The 26,818-nt window shown below is 34.1% G+C and overlaps 1 protein-coding gene across 3 annotated transcripts in view; it reads right to left on the reverse strand.

Annotated features, from left to right (window-relative positions):
- Nucleotides 1–566: 566 nt before the first annotated feature.
- The window catches only part of TNPO1 (transportin 1), a 73,984-nt gene continuing 47,732 nt past the window's right edge, over nt 567–26,818 (reverse strand). The window contains exons 11-26 of one of the 3 annotated variants that reach the window (XM_036402867.2): nt 26,619–26,679; nt 25,812–25,980; nt 24,140–24,292; nt 22,670–22,895; nt 19,965–20,136; nt 18,636–18,722; nt 17,747–17,854; nt 17,413–17,571; nt 17,233–17,320; nt 16,246–16,344; nt 15,939–16,034; nt 13,088–13,163; nt 12,198–12,297; nt 10,753–10,827; nt 7,700–7,842; nt 567–6,198 (exon numbers count right to left, since the gene is read on the reverse strand). In XM_036402867.2, the coding sequence (XP_036258760.1) occupies nt 7,735–7,842; nt 10,753–10,827; nt 12,198–12,297; nt 13,088–13,163; nt 15,939–16,034; nt 16,246–16,344; nt 17,233–17,320; nt 17,413–17,571; nt 17,747–17,854; nt 18,636–18,722; nt 19,965–20,136; nt 22,670–22,895; nt 24,140–24,292; nt 25,812–25,980; nt 26,619–26,679 (1,777 nt within the window). In that variant the 3' untranslated portion in view covers nt 567–6,198; nt 7,700–7,734. Of the gene's footprint in view, nt 6,199–7,699; nt 7,843–10,752; nt 10,828–12,197; nt 12,298–12,925; nt 12,999–13,087; nt 13,164–15,938; nt 16,035–16,245; nt 16,345–17,232; nt 17,321–17,412; nt 17,572–17,746; nt 17,855–18,635; nt 18,723–19,964; nt 20,137–22,669; nt 22,896–24,139; nt 24,293–25,811; nt 25,981–26,618; nt 26,680–26,818 lie in introns of those variants that run through there. The other 2 variants (XR_004982034.2, XM_036402868.2) reach the window with 2 other exon arrangements.

Here is a 26,818-nt window from a genome sequence, read left to right on the forward strand (position 1 = left end):
GAGACTTCTAATCTATAGAACTGCCTAAAGTTCTGTAAGGACAACTCTTTAAATAGCTTGTATTACCATGATCCCATGAAAGCTAGATAAAATTAGATTAAGACCACTGCAAATTTTGGTTCAAGGTCTCGAATAATTTTAATTTATTTCTGGTTTACTCATTGTTTAATTATTCACATTATTGATAGCCCAGGAAATAAGTACAAAATTTTTCTCCACTTTCCCATTTCGTCAGGCTTAGCAAGTATCAATTGTTTCAAGACACATAGTTAATGTAACATTTCTCAATAGCAAAGCAGTTATAGTTATCACCCAACATGTTATAATTTCAATCCACCTAAGCCTCCTTTTTCATATATTGATCTACCCTCAAGCAGCGTGAAGTATCTAAACTAAGCTAACATCAAGTTATCCGAAGACTATTCTCTTTCAGATAAAACAAAAATCCTTAATTCAGAGATACTAGAATCTACACATGTGAATTAGAAGAGTGTACTACTGGGTCAGGCAAAACATAAATTGAACAATAAATTTCAATCATTCATCAAAAATTGGAATGCAACATCTATATTTCAACAACTTTATTAACATAGTCAAGCAGTGATTAACATTCACATCTATTATGTCACATCATACAAATGTAAATACAAAATTACTACAGTACAATATATATTCTCTGCATGATCCAAAATATTTGGTGGCCCCAAAAACTCTTTTAAAATTCAGCAGCTTATCAAAAATTAAAACCATATTCTATTAAAATGAAGTTCTGTTAGCACATAGGCAGACTTCAAGAAATATCACTCAATTTAGTAAGTACAGTTTGAGAGGTTGCAGGAGGATATGTTTGAAGGAAACATTCCAACATTGTGGCAGATACAGAAACATAAGATTTAAAGCTTTCAAGCAAAACTTACACAACCTAAGTTGTCAGCAGAAAGATCTGGTCTCCCTTCATTTAAAACTGTTTTGTGTAATTCACCCAATTAAAAATTTTAGAAGTCTCTAGTATCACTAAGTCAGACAATGTACAACATAACTATCTATTTACACAAAAAAAGATACTACACTGCAGATTTCAACAGCCAAATAAACCTCCTTATACGTTTTATTCTCATTGCTGTCCTCACAAAAAACACTCAAACCTTGTTAATTTTGTTGCTCACTCAAAATGAGGAAGTAGATACCTAAAGTGAAAGTAGCACAACATAACAAATTTATAGAAAAATGATACTATACTGTAAGTGCTGAATTCTTTGAGATATGGATTTGGCTTACTTAAAACATACTGTAACACCACACAGGGATTCATCCTATAGAGTCATCTCAAACTTCCCTCATTTACGTACATTCAAGCGAGTGAATATCACTATTTTAGCAGAATATACAAGGCAAGTAAGAAGAGTACTTGCCTCAGTTCCCCATTTAAAACTGGCCTGCTCCAACTGTTAAGTGCAAAGAGCAAGCATCAGTGGCAAATAAAATGTAGTTTCTACTGGAGAATACATAGAAGACTGATGGATACAAATAATCCTGGAGAACGCATAGGTGAGTGAAATACATTGCTAGTGAACAAGCTTTATTTATTTACGGTGAGGTTATGTAATCTTATACACAAATATGTGTGCAAACTACATCAGCATCTATCTGAGATTAACTGCAGGATGTTTTGCCATTTCACCACAGAGTTTAACCTTCATCTAAGATAAAAAGTCACACTTTAGACCCTATATAAAAGCTTTCTGTCATCCTCATGAAAGAGCTAGTATGGAAGCAGTTAGTGTTAAGTTACAACTTCTTTCTTTGAAAATATCTGAAAAAAAATTTTCCAATTTAATGTTGCATTTAAAGCATTTTTTAAAGTAATAATTCAGCTGTTTGAATATGGATGCATTCTCCTTAAGGGAAGAACGTTTTTACACCTTATCTGTTAATACATTCAATATGAATAATATAGGTGAAGCAAAAGTCATTATTGTCCCACAGTAGAAGATTAATTTAGAGTAAGTTTAAGACAAGAGGAGCTGCCTAAATGAAATACATAAACTGATAAAACTACAACACATTTTTATATGCATGTGTTCTGAACAAAAAGGGTACAAGAATATTCACCTGAGATAAAGCTAGTATTTGAATATTTCTAAGTAGCATTGAGTTTTGCTTGAGGAAAGCCACTTTAAGATTTAAAATATACATTTTACTATTATACAATATATGCAGTTTAAGTAATTAAGACTGATGCTAACATGAAAGTCCTAAAAAAAAATCACAGTGTGTATCAATATTATTAGTCACAAAATTTATGCTACTTCATATTTTAAAAATTATAATGATTACAAATTTTAACCTATTCTTCTAAAAGTGATCTTCTGAGTACAAGCTTCAAGAACCAATGAACTAAAGCATAAGAATTAGTTTCTTACAATTTAAATATATACATACTCACTGATTAAGAAAATAATCAAACTTTGGAAAAAAAATACAAAACTGATTACTTTTTGCTTGCGCTGGTTAAAATAATGAACTAGTCTGTTTTCCAAAATAAAATGAGCCGTTTCCTGACTGTGTTACGAAAAAAATTTATTATTGAACTTCACTTAAGACTAATTTAACAGCAATTTTGAACTGCCAAAAAGATGCATTTATAAGGATTTTAAATACACTTTCTGTTACCAACTTAGGTTGATCAGCAGCTTTTTTTCACTCTCAGAATCCTTCAAAAAGGGAAACTCAAAACAGGAAAAAGGCATATATAAAAACAGTAAACACTGACCTCCTGAGGTTCCTACAACAAAATTATTCAAGTAGAAAAATCTACACCATTACATAGCAGCGGCTATTTCTGTAGTTTAGCACACTAACAGCACTTTTTCAGTGTGTAAGGAGCAAATGAAGTAAGCCGTGCTTTTAGCATGCCAAGAGGCAGAAACACTGGAATGTAACAAAGACAAACTCACAATTCTACCAGAACATCCAGTCAACATTCAAGAACTGTCAAGACTACACAAGAATTAAGATGCTTTTTATATATCCCATGATGCAATAATTCAATTTTAAATATTAATGCTGTTTCAGAACTTCTCTTACCTCACATTACACCCTAAAAGGATTCTGCAAATCTCTGCACTATATTATGCATTAGGAATATGGTTTACTTGCTTTAAAATATACCATGAGAGAACTTATTGATACAAAACACTATTTTGTGTATTCCTGTACTAGTTATTCCTGCCCTTTTAAATTATTTTCCTTGTTGTCATAACAGATCAGTTCATATCTGTACAAGTATGTGTTAAAACAAATATGTACAAAAGTGGCATCCTAAGCTAATCCAAGGTGAGGTGGAGTGGTTTTATTTGGTTAAAGGGGCTTTCTGAAATTTAAGAAGTTTAGTTAAACCCAGATTTTAGTTGTTATGCTACTGTATGATTTGGGTAGGTTTTCTATTCTACAAACTTTTTAATGTCATTTCTCTGAAACTCTTCCTTAATGTTCAAACACACTTAAAATTAAAGCAAGTTTGGGTCTAAAATAATATAGCACCTTGCTAAATGTTGGGCAGGGATGTTCCCTTTCAAATTAATTTTTTTAAATTGAATTTTACTAATTTTTATCAGAAATATTAGTTGAGAAGGTATTTTTGGTTTGCTATCAAAGTAATGTAACTTGAAAGCAAGTTACCACATGCAATTTTGATCAAATTGAATGAATACTATGTACTGGCATTATCAAATATATTTCATACAATACATGTCCAAACTATGCTTCAGGCATAATCCACTAAAATTTGCAAAGCCAAAAAAAAAACGGGGGGCGGGGCGGTGGATGGGAACAGGACATAAAACATGCATGTGATCATGCACTGAAAAAGAAAAAAGTCTAAACTCCTTAAACAGCATTTTAAAGTTCACACTCACACAGCTCAAACTTCAGTGCAATAGCTAAATCATTCAACAGTCAAAGAACAGAACCATGCAAAGAAGAGCAAGTTCTTAAAAAAGCCCCAACCAAAAAAAACCTCAAACCAAACAAAACCAAAATTAAACCAAACAAAAAATAACAAAAAAACCACCCCAAAATCCCAAACCAAAACAAAGAATAAAAAAACCACAAGCCCCTCCAAGATCCCCCAAAATACACAAAAAAACCCCAATAAACCAACTAACCAACCAAAGAGAAAAACCCCACAAAAAATAAAAAATAAAAAAAAAAACAAAAACAAAAAAGAAAAACATCCCCCCCCCCCAAAAACAAACAAAAAAACCCAAAAAAACCCCCACAAAAAACCAGAAAACACCAACTAAACCGAAAACTGTTATCCAGTATCCATTCTGCAATGCAAAGGTGAGAAACTAAATCTACAAAAAGGCTGTTATGGCTTAATTTGTTTTGCAGATTAATAATGCAGCACTTGAAAAATGGAAAGGTGTGGCTTCACCTCTGACCAGCAGAGCTAAAAATCTCTCCATTTTCCTTTATCATCATGGGATACTCTTTAGGCAATCTAAATTAATAAAGACTTGCCACTTTCAGATGGACACAAGATCAAGTGTACCAGTTAGGATTTCACATTCACAGTACATAAGAAAATACACATGGAAGGAAAAGTAAAGCGTTAACTTAACAAGGATTTATTCACAGGAATACATGTAAGTAGAGAAAAAAAAAACACAACAGAAAAGCTAAACAAATGAAATGAAGAGGATCCAAACCAACTTTCACTCTGTAGCTTTAAACTTGCACCCTTGTGCATTTAACTACATCACAAAGGGCCACCAACATGCGCCGATACAGTGTAGATACCCTGCATTACATCCATTAACTTAAACATCTCTTAAGATCATGCTTTGAACAAAAAGAAAGCGTAGAAGATAATACGTTGAGTGGGAATAAACACAAATATAGCAATCTTGTCATCAACTTCTACAATTGTCTTTACGTGCCAACTAACACTTATGCAGCCTTTAACGGGTCTTACCATGTAACTCATTTTAGAGATTCTGATAAATCACTAGTATATAACCATGCAGAAAGCACATCACACTGACAGCACAGAGGCAAATATTTTGCACAGCTATATCAGCTTTCCACATTGTGCAGGTTACACACAATACAATATCAATCTTAATCTTAACAGATCCTAAAAAGGTATTTCAAGGCCTAATTGTTAACTACAGTACTTTATATCTATATTCTTAATAAAAATAAATTCCACTGAATCTTAAAAAGGAATTTTAAATGCAGGGCTATATTGAATTGGTAAACTGCAACACAAAACTGGCGCAACATAGGTAAATGTATACCAATTTCACTCTATGTGATGCAAGCATGCTACTTTCCCACTAATTAAAATTACTTCTGATCACTATGAGCCAGAACGCATGCCTGAACCTTAAACTGCAAGTTAGGAATAATGCCTTACTCTAGAAATCAAAACTAACAAAGTACAATAATAAAATCATATCCACTACCTTGGTTGTTTCTCTTAACGTAAAAATTAAGATGTCAATCTTTCCTTTGCAGTGTACCTCTCCTTACCCCAAAAATGAAAGGAGTGACTTATTTGGCAGCTAGCAGGTTGCTTCATTTTGTCCAAGTTAACCTTTATTATTTTATGATGGGGTTTCTATACTGTACACTGCAAGTGCCTGTTCCTAATACAGACACAAGCTGCATTTTAACTGACTAACTTCGTTTGTGTAGTTCTTCATTAACATGCAAATATCTAGGAATCCCCAAGCAGGATGAAATAATGTAGAAAACCCTTACTTAAAAAAACAGAAAACAAAAAAGAAAGCCTTTTACTGTTTGTGACCCCCATTCTTAGGTTTCCTTTATTGTGCGCAAAATATTTTTCCTCTTTACGTATCCCTATGGTTCAATTATATGGTTTCTTATTTTGGTACAAATCCCCACAATATTCCAGAATGTGCTGTTTTGTGACTAGATTCTTTTTTTTTTCTTCTTCACATCCAGTGCAGAGGTGTAATAGGAGACAGATTTCCACCCACAAAGGCTCCAGATGTTAAAACATTTCCCAACATCGACTTAATACAGTGACGGCAACACCTCCCTCCCGCCCCTCCCAGTAGGGTTGGGATTGTACTGTATTCCCTACTGGTTTACCCTTCCCCCCAGTAAAGGGTAACATTTTCCCTGGGTGCAGAGGCTCCCTCATAGTCTCCCAGACTGAAGGACCTGTAAAGGGAAAAGATAATGGTATAATTAAATCTTACCTGGAACCTCTGGCAGATAGATACATAAACAAGAGTCTTTTTCAAGCACTAAGTGCCAACCTCTAACTTAAAAATGAATTTATGCCTAATGATCCCTTTTAAGTCTGCTAAGAAACCAGCCCATCTGTATCAGATAAAATACTATTCATGAAACAACAATATATATGCTTTCAAACTACATTGACAATTCCACTATTATGTTAAATTTAGATTTAAGACAAAAGCACCCTACATATTCTAACCAGTTTTTCAATTTTTAGCACAAAATTATGAGGTAGTTATGACACTGAAAAAGAATATTAAACATATCTGCACCTGACCTAGCAGCTTCTCTTCTGAGTGGATTAAACAAGATAGCCATACCTTCTCTGCAGTTGAAACTGAGAACAATGGCAGATTTTATCACTTTTGTTTTCTTTTCATCAGGAAAACATCCTCATGTCAGAACTAAAACGCTCTCATTGATAAGTATGTAGCTGTTTAATTTTTAATCCAATGTTCCGATCAAACACGCAATTTTACGACACTGACTTTGAAAAAAATCTTAGGCTGAATTTTAAACAGTTGTCCATTCCAACACTAAACAGAACTGCATGACTCACTCTCATAATTTTAATACAAAAATTCTACTAAAAGTATCAAATTTGTATAGAGACTAAAAGAATAAACTTAATTCTCTCTTTTTTGGGGTAATATAATAATCTCTTCACAGTATCACACATGGGAAATTTGCTTTATACAGCATACACAGGTAGCATACAAAGCAAGGTGGTATAGTAATAGAGGTACTCTGGAATGCATTTTCACTATTCTTTGTCAAAGCTGAATCATTCTCCACACACAAGTGTCTAACACTTCTGAGCTGACACACAAAATGGAACATGGCAATAATAAACACATATCAGACTCCCCCAAGCATCAAGCTTTACAGGTACAGTAGTTATTAGCATAGCATTCTTTATTCAGTGGAAAGATCATTTAGTATGTAGGTAGGAGGCCATCAGACTTCCCATAGCTAGTGTGTTAACAAACTTGCTTTCTTATTCTAGGAGAGTATTCTCTCTTAGACCACATCTGCCATCTATTAATTCACAACATATAAGATAGCCTGTGTCTTTAGTACGATGACTTGAGGATCATATTCATCACTTTGCTTATTAAACTTGAACCAGCAGTTTGTCATACCTATACTTTCAACTTTCTTGATAAACTAATGTGTGTATCATAGACTCAGTTTTTTTTTCTTTCTTTCTTTCTTTCTCTCTCTGTAACAATAGAAAAAATGAGACAAATGCTTTTGCTACAATCCCCATCATTTAGGTATATTATCATCCCTTCTTTCTTTCCTTCATATACGAAGTAGTAGCTCAGCAATTCTAGACTGATGAAGTAATGATGTTTCATATGATGCAAACAGGGAGGAAGTCCCAGTTCTCTCTGGCAAGCAAGACTCATGTGCTTACCTCTAATTATGGGACTGCAGCTACAGTGCATGAGGTTAAACTCCATAGTAAGCTGCAAGGCGCTCTTTTAAGGGAAGAGGAAACTGGTCAGAGAAACGCCTCCAATTCTCATCCCCAACTTGATTTTTAAATCCATGAAGAATCTACAAATGAGAAAGGAGAAGTCAAAATAAGGAAAAAATAGAGGCTAAATTATTTAGTAGCCTCATATGCTGTAAGCCACAAACTGCTGAGTTGTACATGTGGCAATTCGAATTCTCCAATATCATATTGAAATGCTACAAAGAAGCAAAGAAGTAGAGCAAGGTCTTTCTAATGTGCTTCTTTAAAGGTGACATAAAGAATACAGTTACCCAAAGAAAGTAGTGTATGTATACGTATTTATATATATTTTTAATAGGTAACTTAAAACCTAGGGTTAAGCCATTTCAGAATGTTTAATTATAATTTTTTCAATTCGTTTTTCATCCATCCATCCATCCATCCATCCATCCATCCATCCATCCATCCATCCATCCATCCATCCATCCATCCATCCATCCATCCATCCATCCATCCATATCAATTGACATATATTTAAAGACTACTGTGTTCACATTTATTTTTTAACAGATGTGAAGTATGTTGTGGGAAGTTGAGTTAAATGGCAGCCAGCTTTTGATAGAATGAATACCTGTCAATTTCTAGCACAAATATAAAATGTTTGAGAACTCTGTTTTCTGCATGGAACCCCTAAGAAAACTTCACTAAAAATGAAGCTCTTAAAACCTTCTTTGTTTTGAAATAACAGGGATCCACAGTCAATGGCATTCAAAATCCAGTGAAAGAGGAAAACAAATAATCTACAGGTTTCTGTTTGGACTGTTTGATATAATAAACCACCTGAAAATGAAATTATGCTATTAAAAAAAAAATCTTAGTATGTTATCTCTCAAAACAGCAAGTAAAACCAAAACATTAAAAAGGACAAAAGCAGAAAGAATTACTGTTCCTCATAGAAAATTATACCAAGAAAATCTAAAGTTTTGTTTTCCCTTTTTACATTCAGTGTCAAAAATTGTGGAACAGTCTGTCATGAATACATCCTCAAATAAAAGGCAATGTCAAAATTCAGGCTCATGGTAACAAGTTCAACACAAGACTGTCAAGCAGATCTGTTTTTAAACTAATGTAGTGGTAATGACATGCAACCAGTTAACTTACTGCTTTTCTCCCTCCCACAAGCAGGCTTTCCTAAACCCAAATGGTTTCACATTAACCAGCTGAAAAATCTAAGAATGCTCAGTGATAGACAAAAGGTTATGAGTCAGATTTTAACACTGGCAGCTCATCTATCCATGCTCTTGAAAGTATCTTCTCTTGTAGTTCTAGTACTAAAGAATAAATAAGTTTTAAAGAAAATTTGAAAACTTGGACAAATCCAGTTTATTTCCCTTGTTCCTGAAGTCATAATTACTGTTTGAAAACATCTACTTGGACTACAGCAATCACATACTCATAAAGAAGTTGTCTAAAAGCCCTGTGGGTTATCACTGAAGAAAACTTTGTCTCCTTTTCTGTAAGGCAAATCCCACAAAACTACTTTAAAATTGCTTGCTTAAAAAAGCAAGGATCTCCTTTTGCCAAGTGACCAAGAACCACTCTGTTTAGATTTGAATGCATTGTTTCCCAAATGGATCACTTGAAAAGAATCAGAAAAAGAGGAGTTTAACCTGCTGAAGGATTGGTGCAAAAACATGCAGTGAGACTGCTTTGGGCAATCATCACAGACTCTATCCAGGACCCTCTTTTAAGTTGTAATTGCTGTTTCATTCTGCTGATGTTAGACTACTCATAGCTGCACCTTGTCTAGATCTAATGCTCCTTGGAAGGAAGACAGTTATCTGAGAGACTAACTAGGACAGCAAGATTTCTGCCTTTGATCTTAAAGATGGGATAGAGAAGTTCTAGCTTCTGATTTGATGCTCACACATGTCATTAATTGAAGAAGTGCCAATACCAATCCATGAGCCTAATAAGTACTTAAGAATATGCTCTGTTTTTTCTTTAAGAATATCATGAACCTTACTTTTGACATAGAACTTCCTGACAATGGGAATTTCACTTTAGAGCTTGTGAGGTAAACCACTGTCTCTCTCTTTCTTTTTTTTTTTTAATTTAAGACACTAGTGCCAAAATACAGTGTAGCACATTCTGGGTAAGGCTTTTTTTTTTTTTTTTTACTTTTTTGGTTTTTGTATTGAGTTTGTTTTTTACTAACTCAATACAAGGCAAACAGTCCTTTAGTTTAAATTTTTAAATTCTACTCTCTTTCTTTTTTTTTTTAATTTAAGACACTAGTGCCAAAATACAGTGTAGCACATTCTGGGTAAGGCTTTTTTGTTTTTTACTTTCTTGGTTTTTGTATTGAGTTTGTTTTTTACTAACTCAATACAAGGCAAACAGTCCTGTAGTTTAAATTTTTAAATTCTACTGATGCTTTGCCTAGGGATAAGCAAATTCACATACCTATTCTTGGGTATAACTGCATGTTAGTTTCTTGAAACTTACTCAACTAAGAGGGATTCTAAGGAGGATTAAGCAATCTCTTATTTTCAGCAGGAGTTATGAGAAACAAGATACGACTAGGATATTTTTAATTTGAAACTTATGTATGTCTCCAAAATAAAGTAGCCATCTTTGTGGCAAAAAACAGTCTTGAACCATAAAAATCTCATTTCCTCAAAAAAAAGTCTTACATGTAGCATAAACTTGCCTGTTCTTCCAAATGCAGGAAAAACATAGTAAGCTGGAAAGCTGTTTGAGGATCATTATCCCTTCAAAAAACACAAGTGAACTTTGCAACTATTTAAAAAAATTTGGAATAATCCAAATCGATATAAGAAGATACAGGTTAAAAAAAGAAGTCAGGATTTTCATGTTGCTTTGTCTCCATGACCACAAACACAGTAACTGCTAGAAAGCACTTTTACTTGAAAGTGAAACAGAAAGAAAGAAACCAGAGGATGTAAAACAGCCACCACTAGGATATACTATTATCTTAGCAACCTTACCTTACAGAACATGTCTCGAAGATCATCTTTTGGGCTAATCCATGATGCAACAGCATCACAAAAAAAAATAAAGTCCTACAAGTTTAAACAATCATATAGGTTAGAAACCTCAATTTATACATCTGAAAACAATGCTTGATGTTCATTCTGTGAAGTGGATGGTCTTTGATCCTAATTTACAACTGCTTTTGCTTTTATGTATTTATTTTCCACTTAATTCAGACAACAATAAATTACTGCATGCCTAAATGTTCAGCTACAGAAATTGCTGAGTATCTCAAATTAAACCACAGTGAAAACAACCATAACTCTCCCCTCTGCACCACACTAGTATAACTTTAATTCTTTCAGTACGCCTACAAATGCAATATCTACTTCCTTTACTCACATGCAACAAATGCATCTCTCACACATTTCCAGTTAGGGAAAAAAATCTGTTTTATTCCTTAAAGTAATTTTTTTCTGGGACACAGAGAACATTTATCATAGAGGTTCAAAACTAAAGCCACTTCAAAATCCCTATACCCCATTCATCTGCTGTCATGCATTACCTCCTCCTACACCAACAGAATACCAGTGTTTAAAAATAATGTTGCTAATGCAAGAAATAGGAACTGAGGATGATTAGAGAGAAAAGATGAGTTAATGAAATGGGTCCTTATTTAGCCCCTCTCTGTAAGCTACATGAATGAACAGACAATAGAAGTCTGAATTGTAAAGTACAGAATAAGGTCTAAATGAAATGAACCGCACATTTCAGAACAAGGCAAATGTTCAATTCTTATGTTTCAGGAAGAAGAATTCCAGGCAGAGAAAAGGGAAAGATCAATTTTGTTTTCCTCTTAAAAAGTATTACATTGATACAGCTTTACTTTAGAGATGTGGAGACTAAAGATCAAGTCATATTCTATTCTTCAATTTTACCATTTCTTTTAAAGAGATGCATGTTCATCGTTACATTGACTCCTGGAAAAATTGATCCAAAGTTGAAACAGAATATTCCCTACCCAAGTGTTAAGAACAAAGGGGTGGTTACTAGTTTTGTTCTCTTTCTTGTTCTAAAAACCTAGGTTACATGTGGAAAATGGGTCTAAGAATGTCAACTTTTACCTTATATTTGCATACAGATCCTGACCACAACCTGACAGAAGTATCAAAATACAATTATTTTAATTGAAGTTCATTATTTACATATTCATTGCAAGTAAAAGACAAAAATTCATTTTAACAGTACTTCTCCCCTTTTCTTTTTAGATGACAATTACTGAAGGATTATGACACACATCATTCACAATAGAAACATTTTGGGCTTCTTGACTTCAAAATAAAGCTACATCACGTACTGCAGGGAATCTCTTCAAAGCAAACTTTTTAATACTCCATATATAGCTTTCACTAAATTTCACATAAGTAAAGAAAAGTTAGCATCTATTAATGCATCTTACTTGGACTACTCCACTGGGGTTGACCGTAATCATGGTACATATCCCACGGAATGCCGAATCCTTTTCCTCATTGTCTCTTATGTTTCGCAGAGACGTGCACCTAACAAATTGGAAAGCAAAACTTAGATCACTCTTACTTTTCTTCAACCAAGTCAAAACTAGATGACAGTATCTGATGGAATAAGTCACACTGATAAGATGATCTGAAACACAATTTTTAACACTTAGAAAAACACTTGTTGCACAGTTTTTACTAGCATAATACCATTAGGCATCACCTCCAGAATCTGGCTTTTTGTTATACTGTAGTCAGAAAGTGTGACCTCTATTCCATTAAATACAAAAGAAACATGTATCTGAAATACTTAGAGAAACTATCATTATTAGAAGCGGAACATAAAATACTGTCACAGTATGAATTATGTCAGATACCACTTACAGAACAGTTATTGAACTTTTACAGCAGCAAGCAAGCTATTTTATACGTAACAAATCTATAAACATATATTCCTTACAGCATTTCAAGCCTCAGACTGAATTTTAGGTAATGCACAGTTTAAATTTTACAATATTTGCATGCATTGTATTGTCATTCTGGTGGATTTTAAAATGCTCTTTCATAGTCAAGCTTTAACACAGCAAGCATGTGACAATCTTATCCCATGCATAAATTAGTCGTTAGCCACAACATAAAGAATACATGACGGTGCTACTAAAAACTCACAAACCTGATAGGACAAGATTAGTCACATGGTTGGCAATGATTAAGGATTGAGATTTTGTAACCAACTGAAAATATATCTAAAAGTGAGATAGAGAGAAGAAAGAAAGAAAGAAAGAAAGAGAGTGAAGAAAAATGAATTAAAAAAAAAAGATTGAATAATACACACCAGGGTCTTATAAACTGCTGTAGCATGGGGGCCACCTCTTGAGGACAAACGTAACCAAGACGACCAATTGTTATTGCTAAGGTAACGCAATCACGGTTATACACCACCAAACGCCAACCAAGACATGAGCAAATGAGGGGGGAGGAGAAAAAATAAAGAAAAAACAACAAATAACTCAGAAACAGAAACCAACAGAATCTGTGTATGATAATAAACATAAGATTTCACCAGTGCTGTTTATTACCACCCCCTAAATAAGAGGCAGCAACATATATGGTATACTCTCCAAGGTAAAAGAAAAAATTAAAGAAGTATGAGAGAACACCAAAAACACAATTTTAAATTCAAAGGCTCTCTGGTGTAAGCAGTCATTCAGTCCCTCTTTAGAGTAATCATTTACGGTAAATTTACCTCTGCACATTTGAAGTTTTTATTGAAATGTACTATAATGGATATTTTTTTACAAAGGAAATTAATAATTTTCAGTATTAGTATCAAGTATTCTAAACATTTTATTTTATCCAATATTTAGAATTCAAGGTTTCTATAGACCTAATCTTTTAGTAAAAATACATTTCCAAATACTTTTATATAGAATATATTGTGGTCTGTCTGAAAATCCTAAGTGGATGGAACACTTCTCAAATGTTTATGTCTTCTTCATAATCTCACAAAGAATTTAATTAAAAATGGTTGCTAACTCAAAGCGACTGACTGCAGAACATTAATTCTTTAATCCTAGTACTTCTCCTGCTCACAAAAGTTTTCTTCATGAGATGTTCAAGAATCTGACGTCTGATACCAAAGCATGAGGACACACAAAAAGCAAAATTGCTTCACCACATGATCAGGTAGTTTGGTTCTTTGTTCCAAGGGACAGACCAAAGAAAGTATCATTATGCAAATGTGTTTTAATGGTGTTTGCTCAACTCACGAAAGATTAATCTTTAGAAAAAGGAGAGGGTGGGGAATAATGTATCAGAATTACTTGAAGCAAAATACATGAATAATACTAAAATCCAGCAGATTTGTATGAAGCGGAAAAAGGAAACCTATGTTCAAGGGACATACTATGCAACACTCTAACTAACAGGCATTTGTGAACAGTTTCATGAAACATGCAATAAAGCAGATGATGCTTTCTCAAATAAAAGTTTGGTGTAGGATATACTAGCAGCCTAAAACATGTTAATTTCATGTGATGCAGCTCACTGTTAATGTACTCAATTTTTTAGTATTACTCAATTTTCACAGTGTCTAGAATTTTTTAGCATTTTACAAAACTCCACTGAAGTTCAAATGAAAATACAATTTTAAGTTTTATCTGTAAATTCTTACAGCTACAGCCTGAACAAGGAACAAAAATCTCTGTTGAAGGGTGTTTTCACAATTGTTTTAAAAATTAATTACACAGTAAGCTACAGCAAAACCAGTACTATTCTTGCACATAGTAGTGGCACACAACAAAATATCCCACAACAAACTTATAATAAGTACACCACACTCAACATTTATTTGCAGTTATCCATCCACATTTAAAATAACTATTAGGATAATTGAAAAAAAAAAATTAATGTTCAGATGCTTCCAAAAATTCTCTTAATGATGGAAGCATACATACATTTAAAACTATTGGATGCCTCTCAGTTACAGGTATTACACATCCATCAGTTCAGAGGAGGGGAATCAGGGCAGGGTTAAGAAAATCTTATATGGTTATACTAGTACAGTATTATACTGTTACACTATTCCATGTGTATTTCACATCTAGGTATTTGATTCAAAATTTTCTTTTCAAAAATAGTCCCTATGATATGCCATAAAACTAGGTAAATTTTCCTTCAAGTTCACCTTCCATACTAAATGAGATAGAGGGGCAGAGAAAGTGCAGCTTTTATGTTTAGAGAATACAGAAAGAAAAAAATGCTTTGAAAAATCTCTCTCCAAATTATCTCTTACTCTGCTCAAAAATATAACTGAACCATTGTACTTGCATCATATTCAATCATGTCAGATATAGCAACTAAACTGTCATTTTCTTACAAGATGTTTTTCAAACAGAAGGAAAAAAAATCCTCAATTAGTAAAATAGTAAACAATAAACCCATTGCATTATCTATAATTTTTTTGATCAAGTATGGAAGGTGCTTTTCATACCAGAACAAGCCCTCTATGAATGCAGAAGAAACAAGCCTCAGAAACTCCAATTCAGTAAGGCATTTGGGAATTACTCCCAATTTGGAATGCAAAGTCAGAACATAAAATATGCATGCCATTATTTGAATTCTTTTCAGGAATTTGCTACTAAGTGACCAGGTAACAGAAATTAAACATTATTTCAGTTATGCTGTGGTAAAACTGCCATCACAGATCTAGATTTTTGTGTATGATATTGTAAGTTTATCCTGCAATAAAAATGCACTTTTTTGTAAATTCAAAGAGTTCATTGTTTTATATAGGCCAATTACATTTTTTCCAACACTAGACATATATATACAGTACACGTGTAAGGACATGCATACAACAAAATCAGTGAGAAATTAAGTTTTAAGTGTTACTGCATACATTTGTCATATTTCATACATAAATAAAACTGGAAGAATGATTAAATAGATGAGAAATAGATATAATAAATGTTATAAAAGGAGAAAGCAATTAGAATCTAGATATATGATTTGCTGCAAGACTGAGACTTGTAAGAGCTTGTGCAAAACAGAGTTGCTTTTGCTTACAAAAGCCAAGTACATAACAAAATCAGTTCTGGTGTGGTTCCCCTATGCAATTTCAAAAAATAATTTTTAAAAAAAATCTTTTAATTCCCTTCACCATGTACAGGTTATTTTTTGGGTACCTGTGTTCTCTAACAACGTCTTTGGTGTGTTGGGTCTGTTAATTATTTCTACAAGCTGGTGCAAGACCATTGGAATATAAGGCTGCATTTCTATACCTGAAAAAAACAATTAAAAAAAATCAGAAGAAAATGACCATTAATATACATAATGTAAACAGAACATGTACATGTAACTTACTAACAAGGACAAGGATCACAAATTTAATTTAAATAGTAATGTAAAGGTATCACTTAAAAAAAATTCACCCAAAACACCCAAACAAATAATTCCAAATGTGCGGAAATTTAAAAAAAAATTAAATCTTACCCATCTGGATAGAGATTTCTCCGATTGCCCAGGTGGCATTGTTACACACAGAAATGAACTCAGGGTTTAGGTTGGTTCCCAAAATTGGCATGAAATCAGCTAGAAAGAACAACAGTTTGAAAACTCATCATACAATACAACCATCTTGTCCCATTACTTTAGGATTGTGGGGGGCAGGGGAGGAAGGGATATTTAAGAAAAAGATAATGTAAGCTTATTTAAATACTTGGAAAGTGTTACATTCAGATTATTTAGAACCTAAGCAGATTGAAACTCAAATATTTTCAAATTATGCTTTTAGAATCTTCCTTAAAGAGTTTATCTTTATGTAACTTTTATGTAGAAATCTTCTCTCCTTCCCTTTCTCAGGTGAGAGGAGAGAGAGGAAGAGAAGAAAAAAAACACAGCTACAAGCACTAGTTTTATCATGACTGAACATCCCCCAAATCACTAGGATAACCATGTATTCAGCTACCCCTGAAAAAACAATGAAGACTAGAAGGCAATTACATCCTTGATTAAATTTTAAGAAAAGTGAGTCAAAAAGGTCACCATAACATCTGTCAAATAATTTTAAATTCCAAGCCTATCCAAACACTCATTTGGCAAGACCAAACATTGTGGAAGTGTATCACTGATGCTACTTTCCACAGAACTAAAAAAAAAAGCAGAAAAACAAAGTAAAACCTTATTCTCTACCCCATTTTTGGATTTATATTAGACATATTTTAACTTAAAAATAAATTCAAGTAGAACAAAAAGAGTATAAAAATAAAGAAGAAAAATGAACTTTTGCACTGTCCACAAAAATAGGAACATATTTTCTTAACATACAATTAAAGGGGCAAAAGACTACAGACTTTTGCAGAAAATTACCATGTATCACACCATAAAAAGGCAACCCACAGAACAGGGAGCATAACAATGGCTAATACAACCTCTTAGTCATTTGAAAAACAAGTTAATAAACATCTAAAAGAAACATACCGATGCAAGGTTTAACATGCTGAAAACATGCCTTTGTCAGGTCACCTAACAATGCAAAAGAACTCTGCCGTACCTCAGGCATTTTGTCCTAAAAAGAGGAAGAAAAAAGTTACAATTCTAGAAGAGTTTCTGATTCTCTGAATAAAGGAAATGTGTAGATCAGATAGCTTATCATCTCACCTGCATGCATTGATACATTAATGTCAGGATATTGCTGCGAGCCACTAGCTGTTCAATGTTGCCTCCAAGTCCTTCAGCTAAACCACTGAGTAAATCAAGAGCCACAATCATGAAATCTTTATCTGGAGCCTCATACTGGTCTGGCTGAGCATTATGCAACTGCAACAAATAAGTACACATTTTCAAAATTATCCTAGATTTTCTCAGGAGTACGATAAAAAAGCTGCAGAACTGCACCTTCATGCAGATATTCAATTCCCCAGCACATCTCTAATTTTACATAGTTAACACTTTGGTTTAGCAAAGTAACATTGGAATAGTTATAGCAAAATACCATGGCTTGTGCAAGTGTCTTCTGCACCAGATTTACACAGCGCTGGTACACAGGTTCACAGTATGGAAGAAAGCCAGATTGCAAGGCAGTAGCAACTGACGACAGGCACTGGAATTAAAAAAATGGAGAGAGAGAAAGCAGTCACTACTTTTCTTCACATGCTTGAAGAGTCTTTTACTTGGGAGAGGGAATTTGGAACTTAGTATTTTAAGTACACCAACATGTAACTGATTAAGCGAAGATGACCTAGAAAGGTGGTATTGATTTAGCTGAGCCAAGGCAACTATCAGCAAGTTGTTACTTGCTCCTGCATACACCTGTTGAGAAAATTTCTCAGCAGCAGCATCTTCTTAAGAGTTAGCGATGAAAATGCATACAAAACCAGTTACAAGAGTTCAGACAGCACTTACACTAAGATGCAGTATCTTGACCATAAACAAGCCCTAATATAACCTAAGAGTTACAAAACTAATTTTTCTAGAGGTGTTTTCCTCTAGAGGTGCTTCACACTCACCAAGTAGAGAGCATTAAACTACATGGCCTGGTTCATACCTTCAGCTTGTCTGACAATAGTTTTAATGAAGGGATGAAGGGAGAGCAAGGAGAGAGAAGACAAGAACAAAAGGAGGATAGAATCCTTTTTTTGTAAAAGAATCCTATCAAAGAAAACACCCCAAAATGGCAGAAAAAACCCCTACATTATTTCTGCTAAACCTAAGGATATTTATTCAGTCATAAAATTTTCTTACCATGGTCAGAATATTTTTTCCCTAATAGAAAATAGCTAAAAATGTCTGCTTTTACAGTCATATTTCCTAGGAGGAACACTTTATTTAAAAAAATAGTTTCTAGAAAACTTTATAAAAAATATTCACATTTTAACATTTACCTCTAATAAAGGGAAGAGATCTTTATCTTCATCCTTCAGCATGTTCCACTTCTGGATTAATGGAGGCATTAGCATCTGAATATATTCCTGTTTAGGATGAAAATGCTGCTAAAACACTTTACTGCATACTATTCTATTTCAAAGTTAAAAAAGAACTGAGATATATTCTACTTTTTCAAATAAAGGAACAAACAGGCATACTGTAATTCAATCACTGTTGCAATTCATAGAAATATTTTAATACTAGATTTTAAAATTTGCATTTGATATTTTTTCCTAAAGCACATAAGTACCTTTACAAAGTGAATCTTTTCCTCCAGGTTTGGTTTTAGCATACCTGCCCAGGTTATCTATCTGATTGCCACAAGGCGTGCAGAAAACATTTTTATATTTACATTGTGGCTCTACATGTGCCATCTGCTATTCTCAACCATCTTCTACTGCCCTGATGCTATAACCCTATATCCATGACCACAAGTTCAGAAACTTCTTCCTCAAACTAACAATCCACAAAGAAAGTAATTTCCTATCCCTGGAGAAGGAGGCACTTCTGGAGGGTGTAAAGCTGGATTCCTTGTCACTGCACAGCCACAGTCACAAGGACACTAAGCAAGGCATCTCTAAAGTGCTGTTGCTTGCAGAAGGTATCAAAGAGGCGACTGATTTTGCTATGTCTAAAGGTACAAAATTCTAACTGACTAAAGAAAGTCCCACCCTCATCAGGAGCTGCCATTTAGCTTCCTCCTGGTACTGTAAAATATCGAGATTGCCAGGCTCAGAGAGAGACTGAAAAACAGGTCCTTTGCTGGTGTGGGGTCCAGATGGCAAGTAAAATGGAAACAACAAAAAATAGTTTTTTTCTAGGGCATATATGTAATTTGAAGCACTATAGAGAAATAAAACAAGTCTCAATAACCATCATAAGATGCAAATACATGACATGTACATCTTCTACTAATTAATACATGTACACTAAAAAAAACCCCACCACATTTGCCTGTGTGTTATCTGTGCTTTGTCCAAATGGGGTATCTACAGTGTTATCTCCTCTAAGCTAAAAAAAACTTGAAGCATGTAGAAAACCATGATGAACAGCACATTTCACAACAAATCACACACTTTTGCCTGTTTACTCAAAATGGCAAATATTTGTGTAGTGGGAGAATTACGTGAAGTCTATGTATTTTATCTGTAAGCATGTAGTACTAATAAAAGGTACACGGAAATATCAGCATTTCTAGTTTATAACATCTAAAGCACACTACAAAAAACACTGAACAAGTTTTTAAAATATCCTAAGTCCTTCTACAGAACATAAGGTATACTCACTGGTTTATTTAGATGATGTCCTACAGAATCTGCTAGAGTTCCTATAGCATCATAAAGAATGAGCAGGTTTTTATGCTGGTATTTACTAAATGCGAAGACCAAAGTGTCAAGTATATATGCAAGATAAGGAACAAGCTCTGTACAAGCCTCCTCTTCTAGAGTAGCAAAGGCACTGAAGGACAATAAAACAGGTTAGTACCTTGGAAATAATGAAGCAAGACAACCCCCAAATGCCCTACTTAACCTCTATCTGTTTAAACATAAAGCTGTATTTAAGTCCTCAAATTCATGTAAAATATACTTCCAAAAAAAGGTAGTACTTAAATAACTTTGATATTTTTTAACAAAATCACCCATAAGGAACCAGCTCTTACATTGTCAAGAACAAAATTTTAAAGTATTGCCATAAAATTCCTTAGGGAGTCCCCCACTTAAAAGAAAAGCATTAGCCAAAAAGTTACAATATACTAACTAAAATAGAAGAACCACAACAAAAGCTGATTATTTAAGTTAAAAATGGACCACTATCTTTAATGTACACAGTAGTTGCACCTAGACATTTTGATGCTGCTGCGCCAGTACAATGCAAACATCACCTTGTACTGTCAGTTGTTCATGACATAGAAAATACATAGAAAGACATGGAAAACTAAACGACGATGAACAGTTTTAGCTGCCCTTGGTCAAAGTACACATCATGACATCATGGAAACTTTTCAGCTTGTCTATCTGTGTTTCAGCAGCAGCATTAAGGAAAACCATCCAAAATGAAACAAAATCAAAAAAAATCCCCCCACAGCAGACACACTGCTTCAGAGAAACATTAAGGAAAGGAAAGAATTATTTAGCTATTGAAGATACACTGGTCTAGCTCTCTCAACAAGATTATTATTAGCTAGTCTCTGCACTAAAATGCATGCACCACTGCATAAGATGAACACTCCACTGTGTGCTACCAAATACAGAAATGCAGTTTTTTTAACAAAAGAGAACTGTGAACTCTAAATAGCTAGTTTTCTTACTTTATTTATTGAATTTTTTATTTTTTATTTTTTTATTCTGAAGTATTCTTTCAGAAAGGCACACAACTTGAGCAGGAAAATAAATGTATTTCAGTAAAATATCATTCTGTGTGTCACCAACTAAAGAAGCAGTTTCTCGAAAGTACAGAAGTGAATGTTAGACGTCTGCTACCATACTGAATTTAGGAACAAAAAAATACAGTATCCTGTGTTCAGTCTTCAATTTGATAGACATAAACAATGTATGCAACTACTCAGTGCTGGGATGAAGCTCTTTGTTGTTGTCCAAGAAGGTTCACTGTATCCCCTTACAATTAAAAAAGCTAGTAAATACGTTTTGACTTGTGACAACTCTACATTTTCCTTACAGTGAAGTTTCCCAGTTTATTTTTAGTTGTAACAGTAATTTTAGTGAATTTCTGCTCTAAAGAAAGTATCTCAAAACACACTCCATGTCTGACAATGGACTTATAATAATAAAAAAAAAAATCAAGTGTACTGTAATTTTTAGTATTTCCATTCTAGATTTCTTGGTTTCCACGGCCCATTGCACATCTGTCATAAGCACCAGGCGAGGTTATTTAACTACACCACAACACAGCTGTGTTCAACTAAATGCAGATTTTCAGCCATGTTTTGGACAAGGAGAGTTTGAGGAGAAGTGGAAGATTTTCCTTTGGGGATTTTTTTTGTTCCTTGGTTGTTTGGTTTTTTGGGTTGTCCATTTGGGTGTTTTTAAATAGAATAAATACAGAAGACATTAAAGCTACCCAAACTTGCTAGCCAAATTTTTGCAGATGTTTGGAGACAAAATGGAAACAGTGTTTAATTCCTAAATCTTACTAAGTACATTCACAAAGTCATTGTATCTGTCCTCAGTCAAGGATATATTTTCCTTTTGAGCAAAGCTTAGTCCAAGAACTCTGAACTCATCACTCTCCTTAGGCACTACTGACATTTGGAGGTAGCTGTTATTATGATTTTTATTACTACTACTACTATTATTATGTTTCAGGTGTTCAGAGGCATATGTAACTGCTTCTTGAAGAAACATTGAAAGCTTGCTGTGTACACTCCAGTCTGACAAAAACTGACATGTAGTTTTTTTTGATGCATAAGGGGGTGCACACATTCCCATTCCATTAATGTTGCATCCATTAATTAAGCAATCAATTTTTTTTAAGAAGTAGACATGGGGGAGAAGGGCATTTTACCCCCCAACACCTCATTTCAAGAGAAAGATAATATCCCTTGAAATAATCATAAGCAAAATGTTTTGGTAATGCTAAGTACAAACACTTTAAGTTATCTAATGATAGGACAGCTTTCCACTGTATTCAGTTCTGACCCTGTTCACAGACATTTTTAAAAAAGACCAAATTTCTGGTCAATGAAACAACATATATTGAAAGTAAGTGTTGCAAACAGCTAATTTAATACAAGATATTTTTTAAACTGGTGTCTTAGATACTCTGCAAACAAACTGCATAAGAGAAATAGACATTCACTTTTTTCATGTTATTACAATCTGGGAGAAAGTCGCATCTACTCTAATTTAAGAGGAAGCATACATTAAGAGCTAGAAAGGGAGTCATGCATTGACTGATAAGGGTATGAGAATAGCTTCCCATGGGAAAAAAAGCAGTGTAATGGATAGTGATGTTTGCTTAAGCTTTGGCTTACCTGCAGGCAGCTTCTTGTACTCTCTTGTTGCTATCCAAGATACGCTTTAGCAACTCAGTCATTAATGGCTTCAAGTATGTGTCTGGGGGTTGACTAACTACCCAGTGTGCATAGCGACTAAGAGTCCAGCATGTAATGGAGCGCACAAGAGCCTTTTTGTCAGAGAGGCACTGAATAAGGTGAGGGATTAGCTCTGGAAGATATGGAATCATACCCTGCATGCAGCCTGGAAAGAAAAATACAGCTATTGCAGTACCAGAATTAATGAAAAACTCCACTGTTTTCTGTTCCCTATGAGAGACATATTTTCATTCTCTATCACATAGGAACACAACATGCAATTAAAAATACAAATATTTTAACAAAGCAAGTCTGTCTAATTTACATGATTTTATAATAAAATATTTTATATTTTTAGGGTTCTAAAAAAACCCCTCTTACATAAATAATAATTATAATTATTATAACACTGCATAATAATGAAAATATTAAAATTATTAGATAACAATTACATCATCAATTGAAGTTACATTATTTTCAATTACATTTCTACTTCAGTGCTTCCCCAGTCTCCAGAAATGCTTTATTGAATATAGTACAGCAAGTACATCCAAATAAAATTTCTAAAGCTTAAAGTTCCTACTTCAGTCTACTTAAGTAGGAAAAAGCAAGAAAATACCAAGAAGAGAAACTGTCTTGACAACAAATCATCACATGAGAAAGGATCCCTTAAGAAGTTCAAATTTCTTCATTTCTCCTAAAATCACACCAATATTGACCAGGAATAAAAGCTGCACCCTTCAAGTCAGCAAGGGCAATTAGACACTGAGATTTGCCAGAAGTACTAACTTCCACCTTGCTGGACTTCAAATCAAAACCAACTAAGACTTTTCTATTAACTGTAAAAAAAAATATGTTCAATAGACAGCGAGGAAAAAAAAGATAATCCAGACATGAACCCAAATCTACTTCTTCAGCTTGCAAAAGGGACAGAGATCAGAGATGCTGGAGCTTCAGGCAAAAGCCAAGCAAGACTGTGAGTAAGTAAATAAGAATGGAAGTTAGCCTGTTTTAATTGGAGGACCATCTACAAAAGGCATCTTAGTGTACTGAAGTCACAGGAATGGTCTTCTCCACTTCTGGAAACACTTAAAATCTAAAGATAAAATTTATTAAATACTTACCTTCTATGAAATCAAGCTAGTATTTTGAGAGATATCAACACCTCTATACTGTAATGTTTAGAAAATGAGAAATAAAATAAATTATGTAATCTATTTAGCCTCCCAAATACACATAAATTTGAAAATCAAAAATAAAATAACTGCAGTCACCTATCAGTAGATGGAAGAGATTAATCACCATGACCAAACCAGCTAAGGACATACACTTGTTTGCATTAGTACATTCACCCAAGCTACTTTAGAATCAATTTAAAAATCAGCAACCTGATATGAACTGTTGCCTTACCTTCAGCAATTGCACCAAGAACAAGGATACCGGATTCTTTAACTACCCACTCGGGGTGGAAGAGCAATTCCTTTAACAGTGGCAAGATGTGTGGTAGAAGTTCATCACGAAATACATTAGCTAGGACATCTAGAGCAGCAGCAGAACATTTTCCTGAAGGGAATTAACAATGTTAATCTCTGCTTATTATACAAACAGTTGTAGTTAGGCAATATAATCCCCTTTTTAACTCTGAGCTGCCAATGGATTCTCAGTGCACTAGGAAGGAACATACTTCCACTCCATTACACTACAGAGGGATCCACTGTGCTCCTGGGCAAAGCCACAGTTCTTAGAAAGCTATTTTAATATAAATTCTTTCTTAATCTGCCATAAAGAATTGCACTGGTCTCATTAGTCAGCAATAGTGGTAATTGTCAAGCTATGCTGGTGCTTCACCTCTGTTCAAACTGGAAGTCAAATATGGAACACTAGACACGAAATAGGGCATGCAATTCTGATTTTCAGATAATTCAAATTTTCTCAAATCCAGATAACATATGTTATTACAGACTTCTGAAGTGTTCTACTCTTTCTCTTTTAGGCCACCATTCCTGAACAACTTCAGCTTTCTCACTGTTTTAATCAAAACTGTGCATCACAGGGCACCGTATGTCATTTAAGCTCTTTCTCAGAAAATGCATATTTAATTCTGCAATCTCTACACACAGCAGTGACAAAAAGAATATTACTACACTTTTTTCCAAGATGCAGCTTTACAGAAACAAGCATATTTGCATGCATATTTTCAAGAGCAATAATTCTTCAGATATGTCTCAAAATTGTTCAACCATAAGCCCGAAGTTAAATTCACCTGTTGTGAAAACTTGTGTTCTTGGGAAGAAAGACCCTCTGTAGCTATGCCCACATCTCATAGCATTATTTCACAATGAGTTTGTTTGCAAAGCAAATTCAAATCAGATTTGTCAGAATTTCACTAGCTATTTTCTGTCACTGAACTTAAAAAAGAAGTTTGTGGTGTTTTCTTTCCTTATAACATAGCCTATTAACCTAAAGGTCCTATGACCCCCACAACAGGACATCTGAACTCTGGTTTCCTCAGAGCCATCTCCTACCTTCACAACTAAAGTACTGTATTGAGAAGCAAATTCCTCACTGAGAAAAGAAATACCTGTAAGGGCTATAGGCAATAGAATGTTCACATAGAAATAAAAAACGCAAACCAAATCAAACACAACCCAATTTTAGAGGGAAGACTGAATTTAAAGACAGCATTAATTAGGCTTGCTCCAGTTATCAATGTGCAAAGTTTTTTTTTTTCTCTTTTTAAACTGAATTTAGCCAAGTGATACAGGATTTATATTATTTCATAGAATTAAAATATTAGGCCTGAAAGCTCCATTGAATTGTATCAAATAAATATTTGTAACTTGATCTGCCATATTCAAAATAAAAGCTTACAGATAGCTTTTGCCAATATAGTTATAAAGTCGAAATGTCATCTCAAAGGCTCCCCCCTCCAACAAACCCACCAATTATGTCAGCAGGTTTTTTTTTGTAGTCAAAAAAAGAGCCTTGGTATTCCTTATATACAAACTTGTCTTTTTACTGTGGTTCTTGTATTATGTAAGTAGCTCTTGTTCAAAGCATTTCACACATTACTTTGACCTACTTAAATTCCAGTCAGAAATAGTATCATCATCATCAAGTTCATCATCATCATCGTCATCATCTTCAATACCATCTTCTTCATGTTGCTGAGCCACCGTCTTCGAACGATGGAAACGAGGCCTTATATCCTGCTCACTATCTGGAATAGCTTCATCTTCTTCAACATCCCCCTGTCACCAAATTGTTTTATTAGATAAACTAGTTCAACTGTATCGCTTAAGGAAGTTAACAATGTAGTTTTAGTTCAAGATTTTGTAAGTTTATAAAAGATTCGCATCCCACCTGAGCTGCTCAACTAAAAAGATGGGACTGTTTCTGTGTTCTACTGCTGCATTTGCCAGAAAAACAATAGAAAGATACAAGAAAGAGAGGTATGTTCACCCCCAAAGTAACCTTCTTGTTAATAAGTTACTCAATGGGAATGAAATAGAAAGAAGCGATTCAGAAATTTTGATACACAGACATAGGTAGTGATGGAAAAAGCTATGTATTCAACCTGGAAGGCATTAGAATTAGTTCTGAACATTTTTTTAATGCTGAATTCTTGAAGTAGTTCATGGTAATAGCATCCCAGCTCTGCCTAAGTTGTGTGAGAGGGGACTGGGACAAAGCAGGAGAGCCACAGATTATTTTCCAACATGGCATCAGTTGCATTTAGTATTTGGAACAGCCTACTTTGCCGCAGAAAGTTAATTCTCCACTGAAGAGATGGTAGGCTAGGTCTGCCCACTCTGACCTGAATCATTTCTGATTTATAGGTCAGAACCTAAGCAAGTATTCCAACAGAGTAAAAGAAACATATGCTCACCTTCAACAGAATAATATCAATCTCTGAATATTTCATACCATTTACTAGCACAGGTATCAGCCTACAAAGAAATAGTTACACATATTAAAGTAACACATATAAAAGCAAAACGGTTTGAATTTACACGGGCCATAATTTTGGTTGTAACTCTCACCTCCCAACTCATAAGAGAAATACCTTAGCCTGATAAAAAGGGCTAT

Source organism: Molothrus ater, chromosome Z (assembly GCF_012460135.2).
Source record: "Molothrus ater isolate BHLD 08-10-18 breed brown headed cowbird chromosome Z, BPBGC_Mater_1.1, whole genome shotgun sequence".
In the NCBI taxonomy this organism is placed as follows: Eukaryota; Metazoa; Chordata; class Aves; order Passeriformes; family Icteridae; genus Molothrus; species Molothrus ater.